At 24.6% G+C, this 27042-nt stretch overlaps 2 protein-coding genes across 2 annotated transcripts in view; one reads left to right on the top strand and one right to left on the bottom strand.

Moving 5' to 3' along the window:
• Positions 1 to 27042, bottom strand: part of LOC114119212 (uncharacterized) — an 89662-nt gene that overhangs the window by 42265 nt on the left and 20355 nt on the right. The window lies entirely within an intron of this gene.
• LOC114120162 (uncharacterized) lies at positions 6616 to 26809 on the top strand. Its single transcript, XM_027981990.2, has 4 exons — positions 6616 to 7383; positions 8787 to 9060; positions 12037 to 12211; positions 26286 to 26809. Exons 1-4 carry the CDS (start codon positions 7357 to 7359, stop codon positions 26449 to 26451), a joined length of 642 nt encoding a protein of 213 aa, XP_027837791.2. The 5' UTR covers positions 6616 to 7356; the 3' UTR covers positions 26452 to 26809.

Raw genomic sequence — 27042 nt, 5'->3', positions numbered from 1 at the left:
AGCTTCAAAATCCAGCTATATATTAATGTATATACCATTTACGTTTTATGTGCCTATTTATACATGAGATAAAGTGAAATATATAATACTATAATATGTATATAAGAGAATATAATATATACTGTATTGACGGTCGCATAAAGGATCAATCTTAACACTATGTATGTTCATAGGTAAATTCATAATATATTAGTACATATATACATGTAACCATATAGGTACCTATATAGCTAAATTATATTTATTTTCATATCAGCTTAAATCCATACGACCCATAATGTCATACGCATTCACCAATATTGTTTGTTTAACATTCGGCAGTAATATATTATGTATTATATTGTATGTATATATATTTGAAAATTACGGTTGACAGTAGTGATACGTTTTCGACATTGATATAATATCGTGTACACTGTACAGTGTACATCGTGTAAAATAATGATATAAAATTGAAATCGAAACTTTAATAATATTTTTAATAAGTAATTGAACAATATTCTTATACTGTACAAAAATTGTCTAATTGTCAATTTTAATTTTAATACTATTCTGATTTCTGATTCATAAGAATTTAAGGAAAGATCGTTTTATGTGCAATTAAAGAATATTAACTTTGATAAAGCATTATACATTTTCCGGTACAAAGATATATTACTTACCTTCTAGATATTTTTTAATATTTTAAAATCGAAGTACAATATTTTCAGTGGAATTTTGTTATATAATATATATTCAATAAAATATTGTATATTGTATACTATATACTGTTTAAGTATAAAGTTAAATAGTGTTAACTGTAAGCATTTGGTATATGTCAAATACTGGAAAATGGATAGTACAAACTATTAAGTATGTCCATCGAGTAGCTTGCAAGTTAAAGGTAAAACAATCTTCTTCAAACTGAGTAACTCTGATTATTTCCTAAGTAGAGAAATATTTTGGTTTTTTTTTCAGAGAACTTATAATTTAGAAATGCACTATAGCTGTAAAGTCGTAGTAGTATTCACGCACTATATCAAATTGAATAGATTCACATAGCTAATATATTAAAAATATCCCCCTTCATAGTTTTTTTACTCGCTTTATAGATGTATATGAACATAATTCTCAATATTTCATTAATAATGACATTCGATTGGATGACGACGATAATGAAGTTATCTAAACTTGAGGGAGACGAGAATATCTACTCGTATATACCTACTATTCTCAAACATACCTACATCCTTTTAACTATAGTTTAAAATATTCATGTGCCTATACTAGCTATATCCGCAATTACATAATATTTTTAATATGTTCAAGACTCAAAATGTTTATATTTATGTATTATTTGTACATAAATAATAGAAAAAAACAATTAAATACTTCTTTTTTTTTTTTAATTTTTACTTGGTATAAACAATCTATACAGTTTAGTACAATGAGCTTATTTGATAAGAGTAAAAGAAATAATAATAATAAAAAAAAAAACAATAATGTGATAGGTATGATTTAAGCAGCTACCCATTAGTGGCTCTCGACTAAATAATTAAGAACTAGATTTAAAATGTTGATGATAAATATAACAATATGTTATCGTCATATTGTTTATAAACTATAAATTATACAGACTAAGGCAAAAAAATGTAATAAAAAATAGTTTGAAAATATATTTTTATAGAATGATTTAAATCATGTAAAATTAATATCAACAACTTTAAATATAAGTAGTTTTTAGATACATATTTAAACATCATTATAAATCATTTTAATTTAAAAATAATAGTAGAATTGTTTTAAAATAAAGTACTTACATTGATTATTTTAATTTTAATTCATCAATTTCTAAATAGTGTATGTCTGTCAACATCTTTTGTGGCAGAAAAAATGTTTTGAATTTTAACTTTAAGTGTGATTTTTGGTAACGATTTGGATATAGTTGATACTTTGGGCAATTCCCAATACTTTACTTATTAATGTGAAAAACAAACAATTTTTTTAAAAATCGTGATTTTTTACTACCTAGGTACACCGTCTATATCAGTTTTTGATAAAATTGATTTCTTTATTTTATTTAGGTAGATACTTAAAATTGTCATCAAGTGTGTATTTATATTATCATTTTCTATACGTAGTATAATTTTCAAAATATTTTTAACATTTTTGAGCAATAAACATTTATGAGCAATTTAAACAAATAATTGTTTTCTGCTCTATAATTAAGCTTGCGTTTAATACCTACAAGATAAATAGAATTAAATAAAAAAACGTTGAATATAAATCCATCAAAAATTGTGTATGAAGTTAGAATTTTAACAAATTTCATAAAAATGAGCTAATTGCTTTGTAATTAAAAATTGATAAAATTGTTAATGTTTATATCTTAATTTAAAAACACAATTTACATTTTACAACCTAAATTTAATAAAAAAAATTCTATCAAAAAGTTAAATTAATTTTTATGAGCATATAAAGTTCAAATTTTTACAACATTTTTTTATGTTTACAATATAATTGCATAATTGCATTATTTTTGTTGTTTTGTAGTAGGTAATTTATAAATTAATAAACGTAGATATTTAACATTTTTAAAACAGATTTTGTATATTTTTGAATTATTTATAGCCATGAAGAATTTGTTTTAGGTTTTTTTTATAAATATCAACAAAAAATTGTTTACTATGTCAAAAGTACATAATACAATTATTTAAAATACATGTTATGCATAATTTACTTTTATTAGCATTTGAAAATCAAATAATGATAAAATTCTATAAAATCGCGCGAATATTAGCAAATTGTTTTGCAGTTGAAAAATTATAAAATATACAATTTTTATATTTAAGGCTTGAAAATATTATACCAAGTTTATTATAAGTAATTCATAATGAAATCAAAACATTTAAAAAATATCTAAGCACAGTTTTTTTTTATATGGACATTTGAATTACAAATTACAAAACTTTATTCGCTGGCACATAAAACTTATTTATACATAACTTAACTAAACAAAATTGCATATTTTAAGTACGAATAATGATATTCATAGTTTTATTATAGTTCAAAATTATAATTAGTAGTCAGAACAATTTTTCGTATATGATTATATTTTATACACATATATGTGTGAATGTTTGAAATTATCACTATAATCATATTTTAAAATGCAATGTTTCGGCAAAAATTCATTCAACTTGCTGTATTACTAATTATAAAATAAACTAATTTACCTGATATCAATATCAAAAAACATGACACGAAATATACTTAGTAATGTAGGCTGATATACCGTATTTGCTTAAAATCATATTTCGTTTACGATACATTATTGAATTCAAATTTAACACATAAATTACATTAACTCATTCGACACTTATACTGTACATAAAATCTGTATCTATTTGCCCTTCCCTCATTTTTAATATTAGATTGTGAACAAAGTAATCCATTTTTATTTTTATTATTTTACCATACCTACCTCAAGGGTAGTGATAACATTAAAAACCTCAAAAAACTTTTTAGACTACAAATTTTAATATTTCATAGACCCAATGTGATTTTAAAAACTTAACTGTCCTTTATTTAAATATAATATAGAATTCAAAAATATTTTGTCTTTCAGATATGCGATAAGCCAATAACGCTATCAGTTGAGTACAATACTAGATAGTTGCGCCATTTATAGCACCAATGGGACAACGGTAATCATTACAAAATAAAAGGTATTAAATAAATATATATATTTTTTTTTAAGCTTTTATAGTATAGAATTCAGGAGTGTACACAACGTAGTGTTTTTTTAATAACAATTTTTGGTATGTGATCAAATATCCAGATACTTGGAAGAAAATGATCTAGCAACTAGTTCTCGAAAAACTTATATAGGTTGAGGTAGAATATTATACAATACAGTTTCAAATTTCAACTGTTACTTTTTCAATATCTGATTATCTTGCGTATAATTAACAGAAATTATGTATTAATCTTAACTGATGAAAATCTCACTATGTATTTATCTTGGAATCTTTCGAATTTCGATCATAAACAATATGCACATGCCCTGAACTTTAAGTCTATTATAATGTATAAATCCCAGTGCATTTCTGAATACAAATTATATATCATTTGATTAGCATGTATTTGCATTTTGCCCAACCATTCTAGGAATTTACACGTTATTTTTTCTGCGAACTGTTTTATTAATTCACTCTTGTTTCCCCAAATACATACTAAAATACTATGAGTTCTAAAATTTTTACTTTTACTGTACTTGAAAATTTTCTCAATTTATGTCATGAATCGATTTAAATAGCTTTAATTTTACAGACTTCTACTTATACCGGATAAACATTGAATCCATTGTAGCACCGGAACTAATATAAAAATAAAAACTATCTAAACATTTTCCTTGTCATAATTTAAAATATATATTGAATTGATTTTTATAATAAAATAATGGATAAAAAAATATTTTTTGTAGATTTAACTTTTTAGATATAATAGTGGTTCAAAGTTTCATCTTATGGTGGTCACAATACCCACAATAATACCTTCCATAAATATCCATACAACACTTTATTATTTTGTAATTAAAATATGTAAAATAAGTACGAAATGTTCGAATATTTAATTACACTTAAACGTTTTAAATAATAATAATTTATTAAAATATGTACTAAATCACGTGTATTTTAATTTTTTACTTTACGAATGATTTTTTTAATTAATTATGTGTATATAGTTATAGTAAGACCCAACACATAATCAATGTGCCGGAACTGAAATACTTATTTTTTAGGTTAAGGAATAGTAAACAATATTATTGTTAATGTTTTTTTAGTATTCAAGTGAACACAGTTGAAGAGGGCCTTTTTTAATTAAATTGATATACTCTTTTCAAACTGGAACGATTGACGAGCTCTCCTACTTTTGACAAACTATATAGGTATACGTATATTGTATGATATATATATATAAAAGTATTTCTACGCTGTGTATATACTGTATATATAATTGTATTATTATAATGATTGAAACCAAACATCACAGATCACTGAACTTCAAAATCAATCCACTTTGATTTACATTAATGTGTTTTAATAATAACTATGAAGATAATACATTTTTTTTTTATTTAAATAAAAAATATGTACTAATTAAAACTAAATAAGAAATTGAGAATAAAATAAAAATAAAACAGGTAGTTAAAATTATGAAACATAAAATATGTTCAAAAGTTCGATATATATCTCTAATTTGCATTCTAGCACCAACCAAAAAAAAACTGAGTCTACATCGTCTACCACAACTTACAAAGAAAAGTCCTTGTTATTTTCCTTGATTTTATTCTTTATCATTTAATTTATAAAATAACTAATTACTCCCTTCTAAATTACAATGTCTATTCAAGTTTATGAAGTATGGAAATAAATAATAATACATTTTATGTTTTCAGTACTTACTGTAAGTATGATTGATGAAAAAATACTTATAAGTTATGATATACATGAATATATTATTGAACATAATATATTATTATTCCCTCATTTCAGCACTCAATTTTTTAAACTTCTAAAGTTCTAACTTATAATTACACCTTTTAAACACAAATCAAATGAGAGATAACTATTTGTAATAAAGCTATAAATGTAAGTATAAAAATGTCAATTAAGCTATTATAAAAATATGTTCTTGTATAAAAATTAATATAAGAACTTAACAATTTAACAAGATTAAGTGTGTGATTTAAGGATTAGTGATTTAAAATTTAAGGAATTTAGTTGTAGACTGTAACAACCTGGCACTAAATAATATAAAATATAATATCATACCTATAGTTAAAAATACACACAAAATAACTTTATAAATATATTTGCAAAAATATATTTTACAATACGTACCTAGCAGCTAAGTACCTATTAAAAAAAATATGTATGTATGCGTGCACTACAAATCTTTATAGGTATAAAGCGACTGTTATAATTCAATCCTTTGTAATCGAGTAACTACAACATGTTTGTAAAAAATCAAAGTATAGGGGATTATTTATAATACGTAATCCAAATGTGAAAAAAAAGAAATCAATTCGAATCAATAATTGTAACAAACAATAATCTACAGAGGTAAGTACAGTAATACTTCTCCTCGAAAAAAAAAAGTGTACTCGTCATGAAAAAAATTAATTCACTGACTGCTATTCAATATAATCAATACAATATTATCCATTATCGCGTACTACGAATATACAATATAATTGTTGCTAACATTTTTTATTTATTTTTTTTACACAGATCTTCACATGACCTCCGGGGAGACCGTCCTGTTATATTATGCCGGTATAACGATGCTACGGGAACGGTATACTTAATAAGTCATATTATTATACTTTGTATAAAATATCCATATTATAATATTACAATAAATGTAATTTATAATAATATGCATATACGAGAATATTACTTATATATTGGTCCATTTGGAGCGTATCGTGTATGGAATTTTTTTTAATTTGTCTTTTTTTGTATTCTCTGAATTAACGGTTAATAATTCATTGAAAAAAAATCACGTTTACATATTTTATTATAAAAATATTCACATATAAGTCTATACTACCGTACAAAGCTGAATTTATGGCGTTTTATATACAAATCCATTGTGCATCGTCATGTCGTACCTAAACCTGGATATCATATTTTATTATTATACTATGTATAATATATACTCACTTGAGCTATATAGGGAGCAAAAAAATGAAAGAAAAAAGGTGATAAAGAATCTCGACCGACAAACGTCGGATGTGGAATGCTGCACGACATCCCGTTTATAATGACCGCAATCGCGTATGGACCGATTGCAACGAGTGTAATAATAATAATACTTTATAGTAATTCGCGTAAGACACATTTCTCTGGATTTTGAAATACGAAAAAAAAACAAAACAGAATTTCATCCATTTCCAATTATGTTATCCCTCCATGGCAATTTTTCACGCTGGTCACGTTAATACCGTGAAGCTGGTTTCGAAAGAAGAAAGTATAATATACCTGCCGCTTGTATCTATGTATTATATTATACCTTTAGATCGGTCTCCGCACATGTAGATATTATAACACTATCCACTATCAGTTTCTTCGTGTGTACCTACTACCTAATATACTATTACTATTACTACAGAAACTACTACTACTACTACTATTACTGCCATTACTGCTATTACTGCTGCTATTACTACCATTACTGCTACCATTAATACTATCATTTCTACTACCATTACTACTACAATTATTATCACTATACTGTTGCTACTGTAACACGCATTGTCGCCGGAGACAGAGTTCGTCGTCACTGCCGCCGCCGACACCAACCGCTAAAATGTCCGATTCGTCTTCGATTACAATGGTAAGCGAAATTCATTGATATTATTTTCGTTTCCGTATTGTATATAAAATCAATATTCTGCGTTATTTTTATTTTTAGTTTTGGTAGTAATATACACTTTACAATGTGTTTTTCGTCCATCAGAGTTTTTTTTAGTAAATTTCTACTTATAAATAAAGCATTTTCAAAAAATTGTATAATAGCTCTAATATATTGATCGGTAACGCTATCTGTATAAGTAGTAGATAGTTTCGACAGATCAGATTTTCATTTACTCCATAGTTAAATAAATAACTTATTTTTTCTAAATAGTCCTATAAAATGTAGAAGAATAATTTAAATATTTATTTTTATCACTGGAAACCATTCATTCATGTAGAGGTATAGTAACGACGATTATCCAATTCGTAAACTTAACATTTTTTACATAACTTCATTAATACAAACACCATTAATTTTAATGCTAAGCTATACAAAGTAAACTTTCATTATGATAATTAATCTTTTTATTATTTCCATTAGTCAGGTCAACATAAAAAAAAGAAAAGAATACCTACCGCTGGTGTTTAAAAATTGATAAAACGTTTACGATCGTCGTTCATATTCAAAATAAAGTACCAACATTAAAAAAACTTTCTTTATAAAAGTTTTACTCACCTAAAACGCATCGAAGAGGAAAATGTGAAAGATGATCCAAAAGATAATTTAAAAAAGTGTTGGAATACGAAAAAGTGTATGTTACATATATATATATTTATTTATTTACAAACATAAACGATAATAGATGTTTGTATAAAAAAAACAACATTTTGCTTTCGGTTCAGTAAGTTGACATGTTTTTTTTTCATCACATTTATAGATTTGCTGATGGTTTTAAATCAGAAAGGTGAAAAAAAATCAAATAAAACCGTTTTTGTAATACACTTTTTTCAATTTATTAACTTTTCACAGTATGTACCTATATCTTGTGGATTAGATATAGTATTTATGTAAGTGGTTAAAGTATTCCAATTTCCAACTCATTGTAGTTTTGTATTCTTACGAACAAAACCCCTTCGTTTCTGAAGTGTTTGTTACGTTTTTTCGTTGTTAAAAATATATTTATTCAGCATATTTATCTTCCGCAGACAGTCAAGTATTGAAAAAATATACAAGCACGTAAATGTACTAAGCGATTTCATCTTAATTTTTTTTTTTAAATTTAGTTTTCACTATTTTAATTTGAAATTCTTTACCTGGTACAGTTAAAACTGTTTTATAACGATAACATTTTAAATGTGAGCAAAGTTATAAATAAATAACATATTTATATGAAAAATAAATATAACTATTGCAAGATTTTAAAGTAAGGTTGTAATTTGAAAACAAAAATTCTAAAAACCACAACGTTGAATTAATAGTAAAATTCGTACGAAATTTTTCAGCACCGCAAGTATGTTGACCCGTGGGATCTGGACCTGCGGGAGGTGTCGTGGAGGCACTCTAGTGACACAACGGACTGTTCGGCCGACCACCAAGTTGTGTCACTGTCGTCGGCGGCAGGACCGGTGTCCACGCGATCCGATTTCGTTTACGTGCCAGGTCCGCCAAAAAACAAGTCAGGCACCGGTAGAACTAGATCTCGATCAGTAGCTCGGTACGATTGCTGCCAATGTTCACCAAGTTCATCATCTATGGCCCTCGTCCCACCCGATTCAAGTAAACACATTATCGTTATTATGAGTTTACTGTATTATAGTACGCATTTTTCGCATTTTTTTTTTTTTTTTTAATACAAAGTTTCACAAAATATTCTTTTTATTGACTATGGTAGTAAGCTAAAAATTGTCTTAAAGTTAGTTTTTAATTATTTTTTTTTAACCTATTTTCATTAACACATTGGAATTTTTTAGTAAATTTGTAATTTTCACTTATTGTAATTTTACAATATAAATATACCTATAATTTAATTTTTTAATTTTTTGTCCTAATTTAATTTAATAATAAAATGTATCCTTTAACGTTCAATTTTCAATTAATTTTCATAAATATATATTCAATTTCTATAGGTAATATTCGGTATTCCTACATATTACATATAAAATATATTCCATTGTTAGTTCACTTCTATGATTTACTATTTTAATAAATTGTTTGTCTTTTTATACAAAATCTCTATATTCTTAAGAGTTTTCAAAATTATTTTTATTCTGATTTGTTATTTGTCTATCGACCTGATGTTTATATAGTAGGTTATAGCTGTTCTTAACCTATGGCCCGATCGGGAGACCATGGAACTCATAACAAGGGTGAGCAAGTGCTATTAAGTAAAGCTTAGAAAGTTTTAATTATGGTTCCAACAACTTGTTTATGTAAAAAAGCCTACTCTGTTATTATTTATATTAAAAACAATATTGAAAACCACAAAGAAAAAAATGAGGCCAAAACTACATATTAACAAACTAACATATTCAAAGTTTTAGACAGTGGCGAATTCTCCAGGCATGCTCAGCATGCGCCGAATGCTTAGAAATAAAAACGTTATTAATCAAAATACAAAAATTATTTTTATAATCAATAATATATTACGTATTTTAAAATAAATATAATGTGTTACATTAATTCATTTATTTTTGTTGTACTTAAGTATCTGTGTTTATCTTTATTATACGATTTTAACATTAATGACAGAGCATGCGATAGATGTATGCGCAAGCTATACGACCCTTGTTATCGCTGTAAAAAAACCAGTTGCTCCGAGACCCCCTCTACTAGCAGCCGCGTATTAATCACCCGGGACATGCTCATTTTGTTGTGCTTCGTCAACGTGAATTATAAAATTTACATGTACGAGTAAATGATAATTTTTTTATTTTAGTTAAAAGAGTTAGTCAAGTCTCAATTACAAATATTAAAGTATTATTTAAGTAAGTGTTATTGTATATAATACCTATATATTAAATTTAAATCTTATTTATAAATTAATACAAACTTTTGTATTATTTATTTATTATAAATTAAATAGAACTATAATACATTATGATAAATGAGCATGCCCGTACATCAGAGTCAGAATTCACCACTAGTTTTAGAGCATTGAGTCAGTATTCAAAAACTGATGTCGAGAATAGAACACTGGCCTTCACATTTCAAGGAATAAAATAATTAAACTAAAATGGTAAATTTCCATACATAATTTAATTAATTAAAAATAGTTATGAAACAATTATGTTTTCTTATCTTGTTTATGTAATTTGAAAGTGATGATAAAATAAGGTTTAATGTGAACAATTTGATAAAGAAAAAAAGGTATTCACAAGAAAATATATTGAGAAGAAGGTCCGTGATTTGAAAAAGTCAAAGGAATATTCAGGGAGGTAATTTTATATAAAACAATAACTTAAAAATTTTAGAATCCTTGATCTATTTAATTGGTAAATATTGATAATAGTCAGTTGGTCAAATTCTTGATAATCTTTAAGTACCTGTAGGTACTTAATATAAATATTAAATAGGTACCTATAAACATATTTTATCAAAGATGAATTTTTGTTAAGCATACTCTCCTCATTTTTTCGTATAAATCATATATTTTATAAAATTCTAATTTTTAAAATATCTTGAATATCTACTACTAATTTTAAGACCATATTGTAAATATTATTTTTATGATTTATTACGGTATTTAAGTAATGTCCTTTTGCGAGTATATAAACGAGCATAATAAAAAATTCACCATGTTCACCGACCATATTGTGGTTCAAGAATAGGGTAAATTCTGATTAGAGTGGGTAGTGTAGCGGGATTAATGTTATATAATTTAATATATATTATATTATGTACCCGAACAACAATATTTTGTAATAATATTTATTATTTATTATTGAGACTCTTAGTCACGAGTTTAAGCTAAAATACATTTTTCTATTATTACGTTATTTTTTCGCTTATAAAAATTTAAAATACGAGATCTGTTTTTATATTTTATTTATGCCCATAAAGTAGACAATATTAGAGTTAAGACATATATGACATACATAAATATTATAGACAAATAGAATCCCATTTGGTAACCATTCGTAATCGTATTATAGATTTGTGCATATTATATGATCGAAGATCTCAAATACTTGTACGATAGATACCTACTAACAATACGTATTATTTCATTCATGTTGCAGTGATAACAGTAATAATAGAATTAACATATAGGATGATTTGACATTTTCGAATGTTTTAAATATACTCTAAGACAATATTTGAGTTAAAATTTTGTACTTGATACCTCAACATTTTTAGAAAGTTTATCCACTTATTAATTTACAGATGAAAAAAAAGTTTTAATTTTAAAAACAAAGATTGTACCTCCATAAGATAATCCAAATTTATAGAAAAAATCTCAAGAATTTTAAAATATAAGTAGTTAGTTTTAATGTTGGTATAATTCAAATTTCCATAAACCAAATTTTGAATAACTACAATATTAAGAAAAAAGAAGCAAGTATGCTTAGTAAATCACCTTGTATATCGCAAATTACCTAACTCGATGTACAAATATATTTAATATTTTAAAAAAAGTACAACAATTTTATGTGCGGATATTTTAAAATTTTTATTTCAATTGCCTCAAACTTTGAGTCAAGCACTCAAATGTTATTGTGTACATTATTCATATTATCCGTTGTTGATTGTCAGATGAAAATCTATACGAGTATTGGGAAGCTGGTTGCAAACCACCATCGTACTGCAGGTACTCCGCAGTCGACCACCATTTCTACCCGATAGCTAGTGGATCTTCGAAACAACAATGCCGTCTACTATACAACGTTTCCAGACCGGAAATCCGCCGGAACTCGCGTTACGATAACGGGTAAGCCCACGAGGATTTTCATTATTATTATTAATCTATAAATGTATGTTATGTATCATTATCTTAATTGGAACGAGTATGCACATTTTCAATTCCCGCACAATCACTGCTCATCCCATTAAAAATCCCAGATTAATTATCATTAATCATATTTCTCCCGCATAAAAACTGCTATGTGTTTAGATAAGTTTTATTCAATGAGTTTAAATAAAAATCTGTAAACTAGGTTAGTTAGTAAAGATGTGTAAGACGTACATAGATTTTATTCCGATTTTGAGAAAGCTGCTTATAACACCATTATTAATTCATTTCCAACTTGCGAATTGATTTATTGTCAATTCCATTTGTTATAAATTTGTTATACTAGTTTAAACTTTAGACAAATCCAAAAACGTAAAATTTTATTAAAATAATATTTTAATAATTATGACATTTATGAGTTCGTTGATTGGTTAAAATATTTTTTTGACAAAAAATTTGATATTTGTCAAATGAACCAAATAAAATGACTGATAAGTTATAGATATGTAGAACATAATATAATTAATGAAAATAGCTCCAAAATACGAAATTCAATTTACAAATTATTCTAGAAAAATATTTTTTAAGATTCGATTTTTTCCCCTAATTTAATGACTGAACTTATAATAATCTAAATATAACCAATAGGTTTAAGGTATTTCACATTAAATTTTACAATTTTATTCAGTTCATCTGAGTTGGCTGAGTATAAGTCATCATGTAATTGATTTTTATTACAAATTCAGATTTTAAATTCTTAATACGAAAAGTCCAACCTAATTAAATTTAATTATTAAAATATAATATATAGCGATGAGACTGAAATATTGTAAAGTAAAAACATATAATCATACATTTATTAGTAGAGCGGTGAATGTATTTGTTAAACAATGATCTTGTATTTTTTTTTTTTTTTTTTTGACGCCTGACATCACTATTAGAAGCTATAAAAATTCATCATTCTTCAAGTGATAGCTTAAAATTAGATGTAATAATTTGTAGTTAAGAGAGGGAAGGTAAAAAAATATTTACTGTCTACCTACTTTTAAAAATATTTGAGTTAAATATAAAAATAATTAACGACAAACAAGAATATTTACCCAACAACAGTTTTCATCAAAATAGATTTTGTTTTTATACGAGTATTGTAATTCAAATGTAAATAACCGTAGATACGTACTTGAAATATTCACCAAATATTTATATTTTATATAAGCTTTTTTTAGACAAATGTAATTTACAAAATGTTCTTAAGTTCTTTACAGGTGATGATTGACTCTTAAAACCTTTTTTCTCATTTTCAAAATAAGTTAATGATTATATTCTATAAGAATTTAGAGTTTAAATTTTGATCTAGTCTAAAATAATTATAAGAATATTTAAATTAATTTGTAGTTTAAAATACATAACATTTTTAATTTTAACATTTAAGGTTTGAAAATTTAATAAAAATTCTATGTAAGTATTTTTTATTGAAACATAAAATTCTAAAAAATATATGCATAATTTATTAAAAATATTTGAAATTAAAATGTTAACAAAATTGTATATTTGAATGGAAAATAACGGGTTTTGTTATTTTATTGTAATTCAAAAAATATTATTTGCAAGGGCTTGAAACATTACATCATTACATATACCTATTAGTGTTTTATTTACTGTATATCAGAACGACTTAACCAGAGTTTTATTTAATAAATACAATAAAATAAACAAAATAAATATGATTTGTTATTATAACAAATTTTATATTTACAGATATTCACGAAAAAATTCATTGTAAAATTCACCCAAGTAAATTTTCCTCTATTTAACATTTGCTCAATACATTAGGTCTATTCACCTAAACCATAATGAATTTCATAAACCACCTAAACGCAAACATTTCTACTAAGTTTACTACCTCGAGGTTACATTAACCGGCGACTCTCATAGGGATATCACAAATTTAAAACAGTACAGCCTCTTTTCTCTCCTTAGCAGTAATTTCTTTTAAAGTAATGTTTATATAAAATTTAAAAAACTATAACTTTAATTTGAATATTTTGTTAGGAAGTTTGTAATTAGTTTTAACAATAAATTCTAACCATTTCAAACTAGTGATACTTGACTTCTAGTTACTACATTGCAGTCAATAATCCTCTAGAGTCTAAACGGTAACTATGGATAAATAAGAAATATGCTGTAATAAAGCAAAAAGTTCGAAACGAAAATAAAAAGGATTCAAATTCACGTACGTATAAATTAGACCAGCACTCGTTATTCCTCTTCAACGACCCGTGAACGTCATTCCGGGTGGGGTTTGGGAAATAAATCCTAAATAAATCTTAAATATACATATATACATGCAATATTATTATAATACAATTTTATGTGTGTGGCAAAGAACGCAAGATGATCGTTTTTTACGTCCTTTCCTTTTTTTATGTACAAAGCTTCAACATTTATACGTGATGCTTTGTAAAAGTATATTGCAAAAACAGACACACTGTAAAAGAGAGGTCATTAAAATATACTTTTTTTTTTTTAATACAAAGAAAAATGTTATCGATATTAATATTTATTCTTAAAAATTATGTACCAAATATCCGTCTACTGAATGCAAACAGTAATAATGTACATATATTATACACGAACCAATGAAACTAATAAAGACATTTGTCGAATGCTTTTATTAAAGGTTTGATTCTTGATGAAGATCATTTCATCGAAATAATAATAAAAATCGTCTCAAATCTATAACGTTAATTTTGGTTATTGCGTAATAAATTGCAAAATAAGTTAAATAAAATGTGTATCATTTAATATTAAGTAGGTACTGTTTTATCCAGATCATTGATATACCTACACTATAAATTAAATATTAAAATACCAAAATCTTAAACATGATATATGTATATCAGCTTTATAATAGTATGCACGTACTGCACATATTATAAATATTGTCAACATCAAATTTGTTAGTTATTGAGTTATCAATATTAATACATACTTTATAAAGAAAAGTAAAACAAGTACGATACCAAGTTCCAAAATAAAAGATAAAAAACACGGATCTTCTATCGCATATATAAAGTTATTATCTACTTTGTATATTATATATTTTGTATCTTGGTATTCTTTTAGTTTATTTCCCATGTGAAACTACTTTTTCTTCTTGCAATTTATTTTCAATTTATTACAATTATCTTTAGAAACTAACTTTTAAATATCAAAAAGCTAAAAAATGTTCTCAATAATATATAGAGATCAATTATATATATAATATATTACATCACTTTTATTAGATAATGTATTAGGCATTAAAAACAAATACATATGTATTGTGAGTGTGTGCGTGTCTAATATATATTACATACGACCCATGGTCTATCTAAAAATAAAAACAATTTAAAATTCTGAACAAGATGAATGTATTGATTTTAAAATAATACGTGTTTTTTCCTATCCATTATCATCTTTGTGGTAATAAAACTTCTTAAAGTTTAAATTTTAGCAGGAATCAAAAATAAAATTAATTCTTAGTACTTTTCAAAATAACCAAGAAAAATAAAAAAATTACGCACACCCAGTTATTAACCAAATCAGTTTTATTTTTTATTTATTTATTTATTTTTTTTGTGTACCTAACTCAATAGTAAAATAATTAATCATAGATACTTGAAACTATTGCCAAATGTTTGTATTAATATTTTTTAGTTGAATAATTTTGTTTCGTTTTGAGTTATGTATACCAATTTGAAGTTTGACTTTTTTATATAAATATCAATAAAAAATGTATCTATTTATAATTATTTATTTAATAAATAATTTATATTTTTTTGTTAGTATGTTTGAGAATGTAATGCAATGTACTTTATAAGTTTTTTATAATTATTTAAAAATACATAATCACAATTTTATTTTATAAATAATTCAAGTTATATTTTTGAATAGCATTACAAAAATTTACAAATTATTTTATTTAATTAACAATTTATAAAATGTTGAATTTTTATAGTTAAAAATTGATAATTTAAAACAATTACCCATAAACAGTTTATAATGAAACCAAAAAATATATAAGCACTTTTTTTATTGACATGGAAGTTGAATTAGGGCGAAATTAAATATTTAAATAAAGAATAAAAAGTTTAATTATTTATTATTTAAAAATATTATTCATGGGTTAGAACTTCTTTTGATTTTTATGTATATTGTTATATTATTTATACAAAGTGCCATTTTCTAATGTAATTCTTTCGGGAAAAAAAATTTAGTCTACTATATTAGTCAAAGTAAAATAAATTGTTTTAATAACGGTTTAATAAAATATAAACTGACAGACCATTTTTTCTCAGAATCATTTTTCGTTTATAATTTTTACCATTTATTTTTATTTAAATTTAAAGCATTTATTGCAGTGATGCGATCACTCCTCATTGATATACTCGATACTTACTGTACAGCAGAGCGTTTCCTATTTTTTTTTATACCTTTTTTATTATTGATTTTGATTTTTTCTATCTTCCTGGGGAATTTTGCACTTGGGAGTGAGGACATTTAGTAGTTTGTTTGACACGCTCTCGGGAATATTCTGAAAATATGACGTAAGTATCCGTGCTCCGAATCTCCGCATCACGTTTTTAGAACGTAATACGTCTCTTCATAGTACTTTAACGACAGGTGTCAGGTTGTTAAATCGTCAACACACCTCCAAGTATATATTATTATATATAGACGGTCGAGTCATATATTTCGTCTTGAATCTAAATAATATATTATTATCATATCGAACAAGAATCCGATCGAATCGCAAAAACTACGGCGATGGTTTTCGTCAACACTTGTGCATAATATTATATTATTATGCATTTTATATTTTCCTTACTATTATAGTGGCGTGAATGCGCGATGTATTTTGGGCATTATGTTCTGATCGATAATTGCACATACCGCACCAGGAGGAAAACGCTTTATAATAATCGGTTTATAAAGTATTTTCGAGTTATAGGTCTATTTCGAGTACCACCCTTTATAAATTATTATATAGGTAAACACTAAACACATACACACGTGTTGGCATGCAAGTACATGCCCATAATATCATACGCATAATTCATCAGAACGCGTATTGGCTGATCCCAAACCTCAATTTTTAATGTACACGGTGTTTTTTCAATTAAAATATTTACTTAAAAATCGAATTTCTTAAAAAAACACATCGATGCCCTATGCACGTGTATCACAAAACACTCAATTTCTATACAAACTCGTTTTGCACACTTCATTTCACTGTAACCATTTCGTGTCATGCAATATAGGTACGACGTTCGTATTGCGAATTTTACACAAAACATTAGTGTATTTTTTATTTTATGATTCGTGAGTGTTTGACTATATTGCAAGTGTTTGGCTTTCGCCACCTAGGTACTATTTCTATCTTTTTTACGTATTCTGCGGTTCCCATGATATACGATTTAAAAGACTATAATTCAGTTTGACGTCTGTTTACATCATGTTAAATAATGTCAATAATTGTTTACTCGAGTTTTTGTGTAGGTTGTAAAATATATATCATTGTTAGTGAACAGTTACTGTGTTGAATTATTATTCTGTTAAACGTTAAACATAATATAAATATTTAACGTTATATTGTTATTTTTCGATAGTGCTATTTTAAATACCAGTTATAATAATGGTTTTATCCTTGCGATATAGTTTTAATACACTTCTGAATTTGATCTACGTGAAAATCAATTTGGCTGTAGCGTAACATAATGCTCAGACCATTCATTAAAACAGTAATTCAACCATGATTAAATCGTTATTTTTCACGTACCTAATAACATAGTATGAGATCAAATTTCTCCACGGAACCGTTTACAGTTCAAATTCTCAACATACGCTTAGTTACAGTACAGTTCATTTTAAGACATGTATATAGTATATACCACAATGTTATTTTACATATATTATATTATTCAATTTCTTTTGTCATCTAGTGAAATCGATAACAACAAAAAAATCTAAATAAAATACTAATATGACTTTTACCGTCGTAACTGATGATTTGTCATCTTAGTTATATTATTATATTGTACGATACAATCCATTAGCAGAATACTATTTACTAAACAAATCGCACATAATAGAATTGTCGCACACGTTATGACATAATAATATAATGCTTTGATGACGCATGTAGTTTGGCTATATTATTGGAATTGGGTACCAGGGAATAAGGTTACAATTTACAACCTCTATTATGATATCGCCCCTGATCATTATAATGTAATTTTGATTGTGGTATATGGATTAAATTGAACCACGTTCATTGTTTTGCGTGTATAATGCAAATATTATTTTTTAGCCAAATGTCAAAATATATTAATCACATACAAAACAAAAATGGAAGATACCAATGATTTTTTTAATCTAAAAAAAAAAATACTATTTAATGTTGTAACAAAGTTATTCGTAGCCTATGATGAAAAATAAAACATAATTTAAATGCTTTTAGTTAAAACCTACTTGAAAGCAGAATTATGCAATATTATTTATATTTTATTTGTTACTTTATCTAGTTATAAGCAATTTAAAATTTATTTTTATCTATCAAATTTAAATAAAATAATTATTAGATACATAATATACCTATTATCTAACAAGATTCTTAATTTTACTTTTTAATTTTTTTTTATGAAGGAATCGTTTGTTTTTTTAGAGATTGGCTATAGATGATTTATTTTATTATAATGTTATTCTTTTAGATTTTTATTTATTACGAGTGTTTTATTATAGTTATTTCATAATAAAATATTATTCATTATACACCGATGGGTAATCATATTTAAAACACCAGGATATTTACTATTATAAACATTTTAACTTATATGAACTCGTATTATAGCAGTATATTCATAGTAAAACCGCTATTTTACCAACTTAAGTTTTAAACTATCTGGTTTTTATCTAGATAAATTTGATAATCTTTTATCTATTATTTGTATAAATATTTGAAGTTTTGTTAATTATATTTTCTAGATAAAATGTCGATAAATTACCTGATATCTGATTATCTTAAATAGATAATTTTTAATAATCTTTGTAAAACACAAGTAGTGAACGGACACAGGGGATATTTTATTTAGGTACATTATACGAGTAGTTCATAAAGCAAAATGTTTGAACCCAATATAATCACAAAAGTAAAATTTCAGACTGGAAAATATATTAGGGGAAAGTATATTTTAAGAAACCATTGGTATAAACAAAAGAATTTGTCATACTAAAAAGTCAAGTATAAAGACATATCAAACAGCTATCATTTATAATTTATCTAAAATAAAAATTTAAGTTTGATGATTTGGGAACAAATTTGTAAATATAATTTTTTATTTATATAATTAAAATACTTGATTTAACTAAAAAATGAATAGATCCATAATTAGTTTAAATGCAATTCACAACTAATTTACAACTTTGCAATTGTAACTAATTTATTCATTCGTCTATTTAAATTATTTTTATTTTAATTACATAATCAGTACCTCGATTTATAACTCTTACCACATTCTAAATCTCTAAAAAAAATAAAAATTTGATTCTTGATAACATTGATCGAACATGATAAACACATTTTATAAAACAACAAATAGTGAATAGTTCAATAGCACATTCAAGTGAATATTATTAATTGAAAAATTATTATCTTGGAGAGAAAACTATCCAACACTTGCTATAATATAATATATTATAAAAAATAAAATAAAAAAGCATCTCTATAAGTTACGATGTTTGAATATTTTATTCGTATTCTGCGTTTTAATAAAATACAACGTAATTTATAACGAAAAAACAAAAAAAAAATAATTATAAATATATAACTTAAAAAGAAAATAATATAAGTGGGATACACAAATAATTTGATTTTCTTTCGAAGTACTTTGATTGTCGTGGAAAAATTGAAATAGCTTGGATTCAAAAAAAAAAAAAATTACAAACAAACCTGTATTGTGGAAATTAAAATAATACTATATACACCAAATTCAATTTATTTTTAATTAGATAAGGTGTAATTCATGTCAGAATGAGAAACATTTCATTATCGATTGGAAGTAATCGTTGAAAAAAAACTGTAGACACGGGCTTATATATATATAGTAATTGGACCGCATCCAATTTCTTAACCAAGTCATGGCTACTATTCCCTTTTCCACGAATCTGACAATATTGAGTATTTTTATTCAAATAAGAAAAAATGTTTAATACATACCTAGCTATTGCGTTTTTGTTAGACTTTATTGGTTTTAATTTTAAAAATATTTTTATCGTCAGCAAGAATTGCTTGAGTACACAGATTTTCCTTCCAAAATATACTTGTTACACATGTGGACGTTAAATCCAATGACTAGTGATCAAAACCAAATACAATACTTTGTATAATTATATTGTACATATTGAATATATATTATATATTATAATCATATTGCTTATCTCATTGTCGAATATTTAAAATTATTTGAGTTTCGTAAAAATTGTTAAACAAGATTATTTCTACGACATTTAATAATAAATAAGTAAATATATTAAATTCAGTTTACTATTTTTTTTTCTTTTATAAGCCAAATATTAAACCATCAATTTCAACAATTACAAAATTACTAACTGTATAACATATAACATAATAATAATAATACACTAGAACGATTAGGTAATAATTACAGTATGTATATTGTATATTGTATAATAATAATAATAATAATAATAATAATAATAATAATAAGCATAATATATATATATATGAATATTATGAAGAAAATTACATATTAGAATAACTGAGTAGGTAATTAAAGTTTGACGAATGAGCATGGTAATATCTAGTGCTGAATTAATAGCTAAATAATAATTAGGGCGTAGGTATGATAACATGAATACATTTATCTAAAACGGACGTAAGTAATTAGCGAATTAATGATGGTTAAATAGCTTGCTAGTTATATATTATAATATAAATATTATATAGTATAATATTTATTTACGCGTATCGTCTGCATTTAAATGCAATAAGTGAAAATAAAATCATATCTTAGTTTAAAAATACACAGTTTATAGAGTAATAATGGTAAAATATACAATATATTCAAATAATGTAAATAAAATTGAGGCCCATATATTTTGAAATTCTATGATAACTGATTAATTAGTAACGCGTTGAGGTACTGGTCTTAACAATTGTTCCGAAAATCTGTGAAGTACCAATTAGTATAATAACTATAATAAGTACAGTAGTTGGGCATTTTGTTTAGTACATATTTTTTTCAACCAAACGTTAACAAGCTACATTTTGATGTAACTTGTAAGTATATCATTCAAAACAATATGTAAATATAACAAATAAAATAATAATTCAGTTCTCGTTCGGGGATATACATAAATAAATATTATATTGTGTTATTAATTCTGTTTTTTTTTTTTTTTTTTAAGTAAAAAAATAGTAAAAAAGTACAATAAGTAAAAAATAACAATGAAAAAATGAACAATAACATTGAGTACCTACCTACATCAAGCAATACCTATACTACCTATAATTATATATCTATAATACAGTTCATTGTTGTTTAGAATTCCACAACAAAAAAATAAAATGTTTAATCGTAAAAGGCTAACTGAAGTATATAACAACGAATTATAAAATTATAATATATTTAGTTATTATCAAACATTTAGCCATTCGTTGTATGTATTAATACATTATAGGAGGATACATATTAATTAGTATAATAGGTACATTGCTTGAAATTGTTAATTACATGAACATTTTCAATAGTTTTATTTTTATTTTTTTCAATACTTTTAAATTATATAACATTTCATATTGCCTATTTCATTCATAAACAAAGCTATTGAGAACTTCTAACTTTTGACTACACCTAATATACTTTTATTATATACTTTTTTTGTATTATTATATTATTATATTAATTATTATATTAATATTATTATACATAGACAGTGCATTGCATGTTTTTTATAAATATAATAGATTTACTTGTGAAAAATTGATATACTTATATAAGTTAAAAAAAATTATCTATATACCAACAAAAAATAATATGTACAATATATTATACTATATAGTATACACTTAGTAGTAAAAATGAATCGCATACGGTAAAAAACAAACACGCGTTATACAACAATTTTAATATAATATTATATGATTCCTATACTAGATAATGATCAATTTCTTTTTTAATTTAAGAAAATAATAGTTATAGTTGTATACCACACATTTTACATCATTCAATCAAATATACACAAGCTCGACTATAATGTAGTACAATATTATATTATTAAACTTTCTATACTTCTTCATTACATTATATTTTAGACGAAACTGTATAGTATCTGTGTTAAGTCTTATTAAATAATTTCCAAGAATATAACGTGCGCAATTTAATTTGTACGCTCTAAAAAAGTGTACAGCCACTGTTGTACCAAGCATCATACAACGGTGGAATTTAATAATGCTTCGATAGGAAAATACTTTCGCCACAATAAAATCCATTGAGTGATATTAATCGTTTTAATACTATATTTTATTAATCATATTATGTATAATGTATATTGTGTATAAATTAGTGAACGCTGCAGAACTTTATATTTGAAAAATTTTAACAGTTTTCCTTCGATTAAATAAATCGTCACGTGTACCTGTAGCGTGAACCTATATACTCGTGTTCGTACGCATGTGCATCCTGAAATATAATATACTATTAATGATTATGTAATAAATATTTTACGCGAATCAAAATCGTAGGCCTTAGTGATCGTAAAAATGAATGATACCCACACAATTTTATACTCAAACCTATATCTTATTATACTAAATAATTATTCGTCAATAATGCTCACCCCAATTTTTTCCTTAGGCAAAAAGTCTATTAAAATTCTCATTTTGGAATTTTTCAGTGTACTTAATACCATGTATTCAAATTATTGAGATATTACAGTACAAACTTATACTCGTAATATACTCGAGTTCTTATTTTCAAAACAGAAGTTTATATCTCCACAAGGCACTTCTTAAGCTGTATAAAAAAATATCTAGAACTTAAAGATATACTCAATAGGAATATATAAAAAAAATTCCAATTATCAAATTTTTAATATCTGCATTATTACAAAAAAATAGATGAATATGTTTCATGAATCACTCTGTAAATTATATTTTATTTTATTGTTTATTTGTGTGTACGTGTACAAGAATTTCAACTAAAATCTATTCACGATTTATAATTTTATTATGAAGTTAACATAGAACCATGTAGTATATATAATATAAAATGTGCCTATGTACATATAGGTACTACACTACTTCACCTGTCATTGAAAGTGTCTGACTAAAAGCATTTTCATTGCAATATATTTCAAGATTACCGAATTACAGATTATGTTTGAGTAACTCTATATTAGAATCGCCCGTAAATAAATTCACTTCACACTTTTATTGAATCCTACTCGACCGTTATATAAAATAGTAGTAATAGTGTTATTATTATTTATACTTGCAGCGAATTTCACTTACGGTAGTCTAGCGTATTAAGTGTTTAGTGTTCACTATGAGTTATTGCTAAAATCGCTTTTTTTCACACCAAAAACGACCCGAAACCACTCGTGTGTGGAAAAAATTCAAAAATATATATTTGTTCGTTCGTATACTTCTATATTATTTGTAGGCTGGGGTTTTATCGATTTCGCTGGACATTTTTCTATGTTGATTTCATCGACTTATAATACAATTTAACACATAAAAAAAATAATATTACTCAAATATTCATTATCTTTTCTTTTTCTTTTTTTTTTTTATCAAAAATCGGAAAACCCAAAATATATTATATGGTATGGAAAAAAACAATGTAAGAGTTTTTGCAAAACTAAATTAAATTGTCATTTTTTTAAATAATGATTCAATACAAATTTAATATGTGTGGTGAGTCTATCTTTTTTTTTTATTTAAATAATAGTAAAAAAAAAAAATTGTGTGCTATAGATTTTTTTTTTTGATTTATTGTTTTTGTTTTTATGACTTATTTATTTTATCTTATTATTATACACGAATCAGTTTTTATTTTTAAATTCAATACTTCATGCGGAAACAAAAATATATTAGAATATGCTTTAGTTAATTTTTATGTTAACACGAGGACATATTGGAAAATTAAAGATAATCAATAACTAATAATACTTATACTTTTATTTCCAATAATACTTTTATGTATAATACGTTTTTGTAAATAATTAATCTTTTTTTTTTTTTGATAAACATATATATTTATATACTGCTTACAATATGAATTTGATGCGATATGTGATATCTGCTAGTTATATGTATAATGTATATACTATATAATATATATATATATATATTATATATGTCATAACTAGAGATTTAACAACTTTATGTTATTATAAATTTACCAAAAATATCAGTTTAAGTGTTTATTAGTGTATATAAGTCCGGATGTAACCTATTTATTCAAAGATTGGTCGACGCAATCGATAAATTTTTTACTGGTAAAAAGAATACTTTCGCAGAAAAAATGATAATTGATGTTTCTTCGTTGTACAAAAACACTGGTATAGCTACCATAAAATTATTCTGATTATATACTACATTATGCAGTTATTTTTTTGTGGATAAACTTTACTAGTATTTACAATAAAATATTTAAGAAAAATAATGAACATTCGATAAAAATCAAGATCAACTAAAGTAATGATAGTATTATATTTATCTTTATGGTTTGGTAAGTATTGTAGCCCCGTTGATGATATTAACTAACCGTTGTTTCTTGATAATCATCCATGTAGAAATCCCATATTATATGTGTGCGTATGTAAGTATAATGTGTGTGTATAAATGAAAGTTTGTAAAACCTTTTTGAAATACAATTTTTATTAAAAATATTTCAACTGTAAAACCATTCTACCGTTCTACCGGAAGTTTGAAAAAGCTATCGAAAACTTTTTACATTACATACGTTAAACATTATAACGATTATATTCTAATGTTATATACGTATAATTTCAACGAAATTATTAAAAACTTCCTGTAGAATTTTATTGATTCTTGTGAGATTAAATTAGAATACCTATACCAAAATAATGATAATAAAAAAATAAAAAACGGCTTTTCCCTTTTTTTTTAATATACCTTATATATTTTATTAGGTTATTCTTATTGCAACAAAAAAAAAAAAAACGCTATTTAACAAAAACTTTAACAATGAATATAATATAGGTACAATCCTAAAATAATAATAACTCATACATCATGCACCAACTCAATTGATTGTTAATATTATAGATATTTTATGTAATATAATAAATCGATATTTTAATGCATTTGAGAATTGAGTATTAAAATGAATATAATTTTCATTTAAGCATAAACATTTTATAAATACAATTTCAAAAACTATTATATTTAAATTGAATATATTAGTAAATATTATTACCATAGATTAAGATTTTTCCAACTAAAAAATATTGTGTAACTGTGTATATGACACGAAGTTTTTTTTTTCGTATTTGAACTTTGAACGACAATGACTATTGATTTTGTACATAATGAATAATGCAGTATGGAAAAATATACTCATTATACAAAACTTTATAACGGTGGAACTACTTTTTAAAATCTTGTTAGAGCTGAGTATGACTAATGGACTTTATTGAAAATAAAATAAAATTTATTTGTATAAAAATGAATTTAGTGCAACTATTTTTTTTTATATAATAGTAATGATCTTAATATGATTTAAAAATATATTAGGTACTGTTTTGTATTTTATAGTTATAAAAAATTAAAATAGAATTAATTAACTATTTACGAAGCATACATATAAAATAATACATTATTTACGTCCTATACTTGAAATTGAAAAAAATGTAATAATAAATTAGGTTAATATAATGCAGTTTTTAATGTATTATGATTGATACACAATATCTGATTGCTACTATATTTACAACGCAATTAATTTTATTATTAATATGCTTTCAGAGACATGGAGTCTGTACTGTTTCGGGCTTACATGGCCAATAGTGGAGAATTATATTCAACTGAAAACGTGGTAACTAGTCAATTCCGCTACAACACTCTTGGTCATATGAAAATTGATTACTCTTCCAACTGGAACAATCTGGATAAATACATATGTCAAGTTTAGGCTATCAATAACTATGACTTACAGCCTATACACACACCATACATATCATTTTTACAAAAATGTTAAAATAATTGAAGTATCAGTTATCTCCAGTAGTTATCAATACAGTATTATACACAGACGGATGTGGGCTAGTGCATTATATTTTTAGATTTAAATTATAAATATAACGAATTTAAATTACTTTAAAACTTTTTATATACGTGGTACATTATAGATGTACAGTACTATAATCAATGTCAATAATGTTCATAAAGTGCAGCTGCTGTGAGGAATGTTCGAAAATTAAATACCTACTTATTTAAGATGATATAAAGTATATAATAAAACATAATATTATATATTCATTTATAATAAATGTTTATTTATTTTTTTTTTTATCACAACCCAACAACCAGTAGGTAGTTCTGTAATTATTTTCTTATTTAAAAACTCCCGTTAATGACATCTGAATTATACTACCGTTTTTAATTAGTAAACCATCGTGATATCGCAATAGGTATTATATATTTATATTTGTTTGCTCTTTGATCCACGCAAAAAAATACATTCAAATAAGAAAAAACAATAATAAAGTACCTAGCACTTTGA

Source organism: Aphis gossypii, chromosome 2 (assembly GCF_020184175.1).
Source record: "Aphis gossypii isolate Hap1 chromosome 2, ASM2018417v2, whole genome shotgun sequence".
NCBI classification, from domain to species: domain Eukaryota; kingdom Metazoa; phylum Arthropoda; class Insecta; order Hemiptera; family Aphididae; genus Aphis; species Aphis gossypii.
The sequence above is the reverse complement of the archived record's forward strand: the minus strand, read 5'-3'. Positions and strand labels throughout refer to the sequence as shown.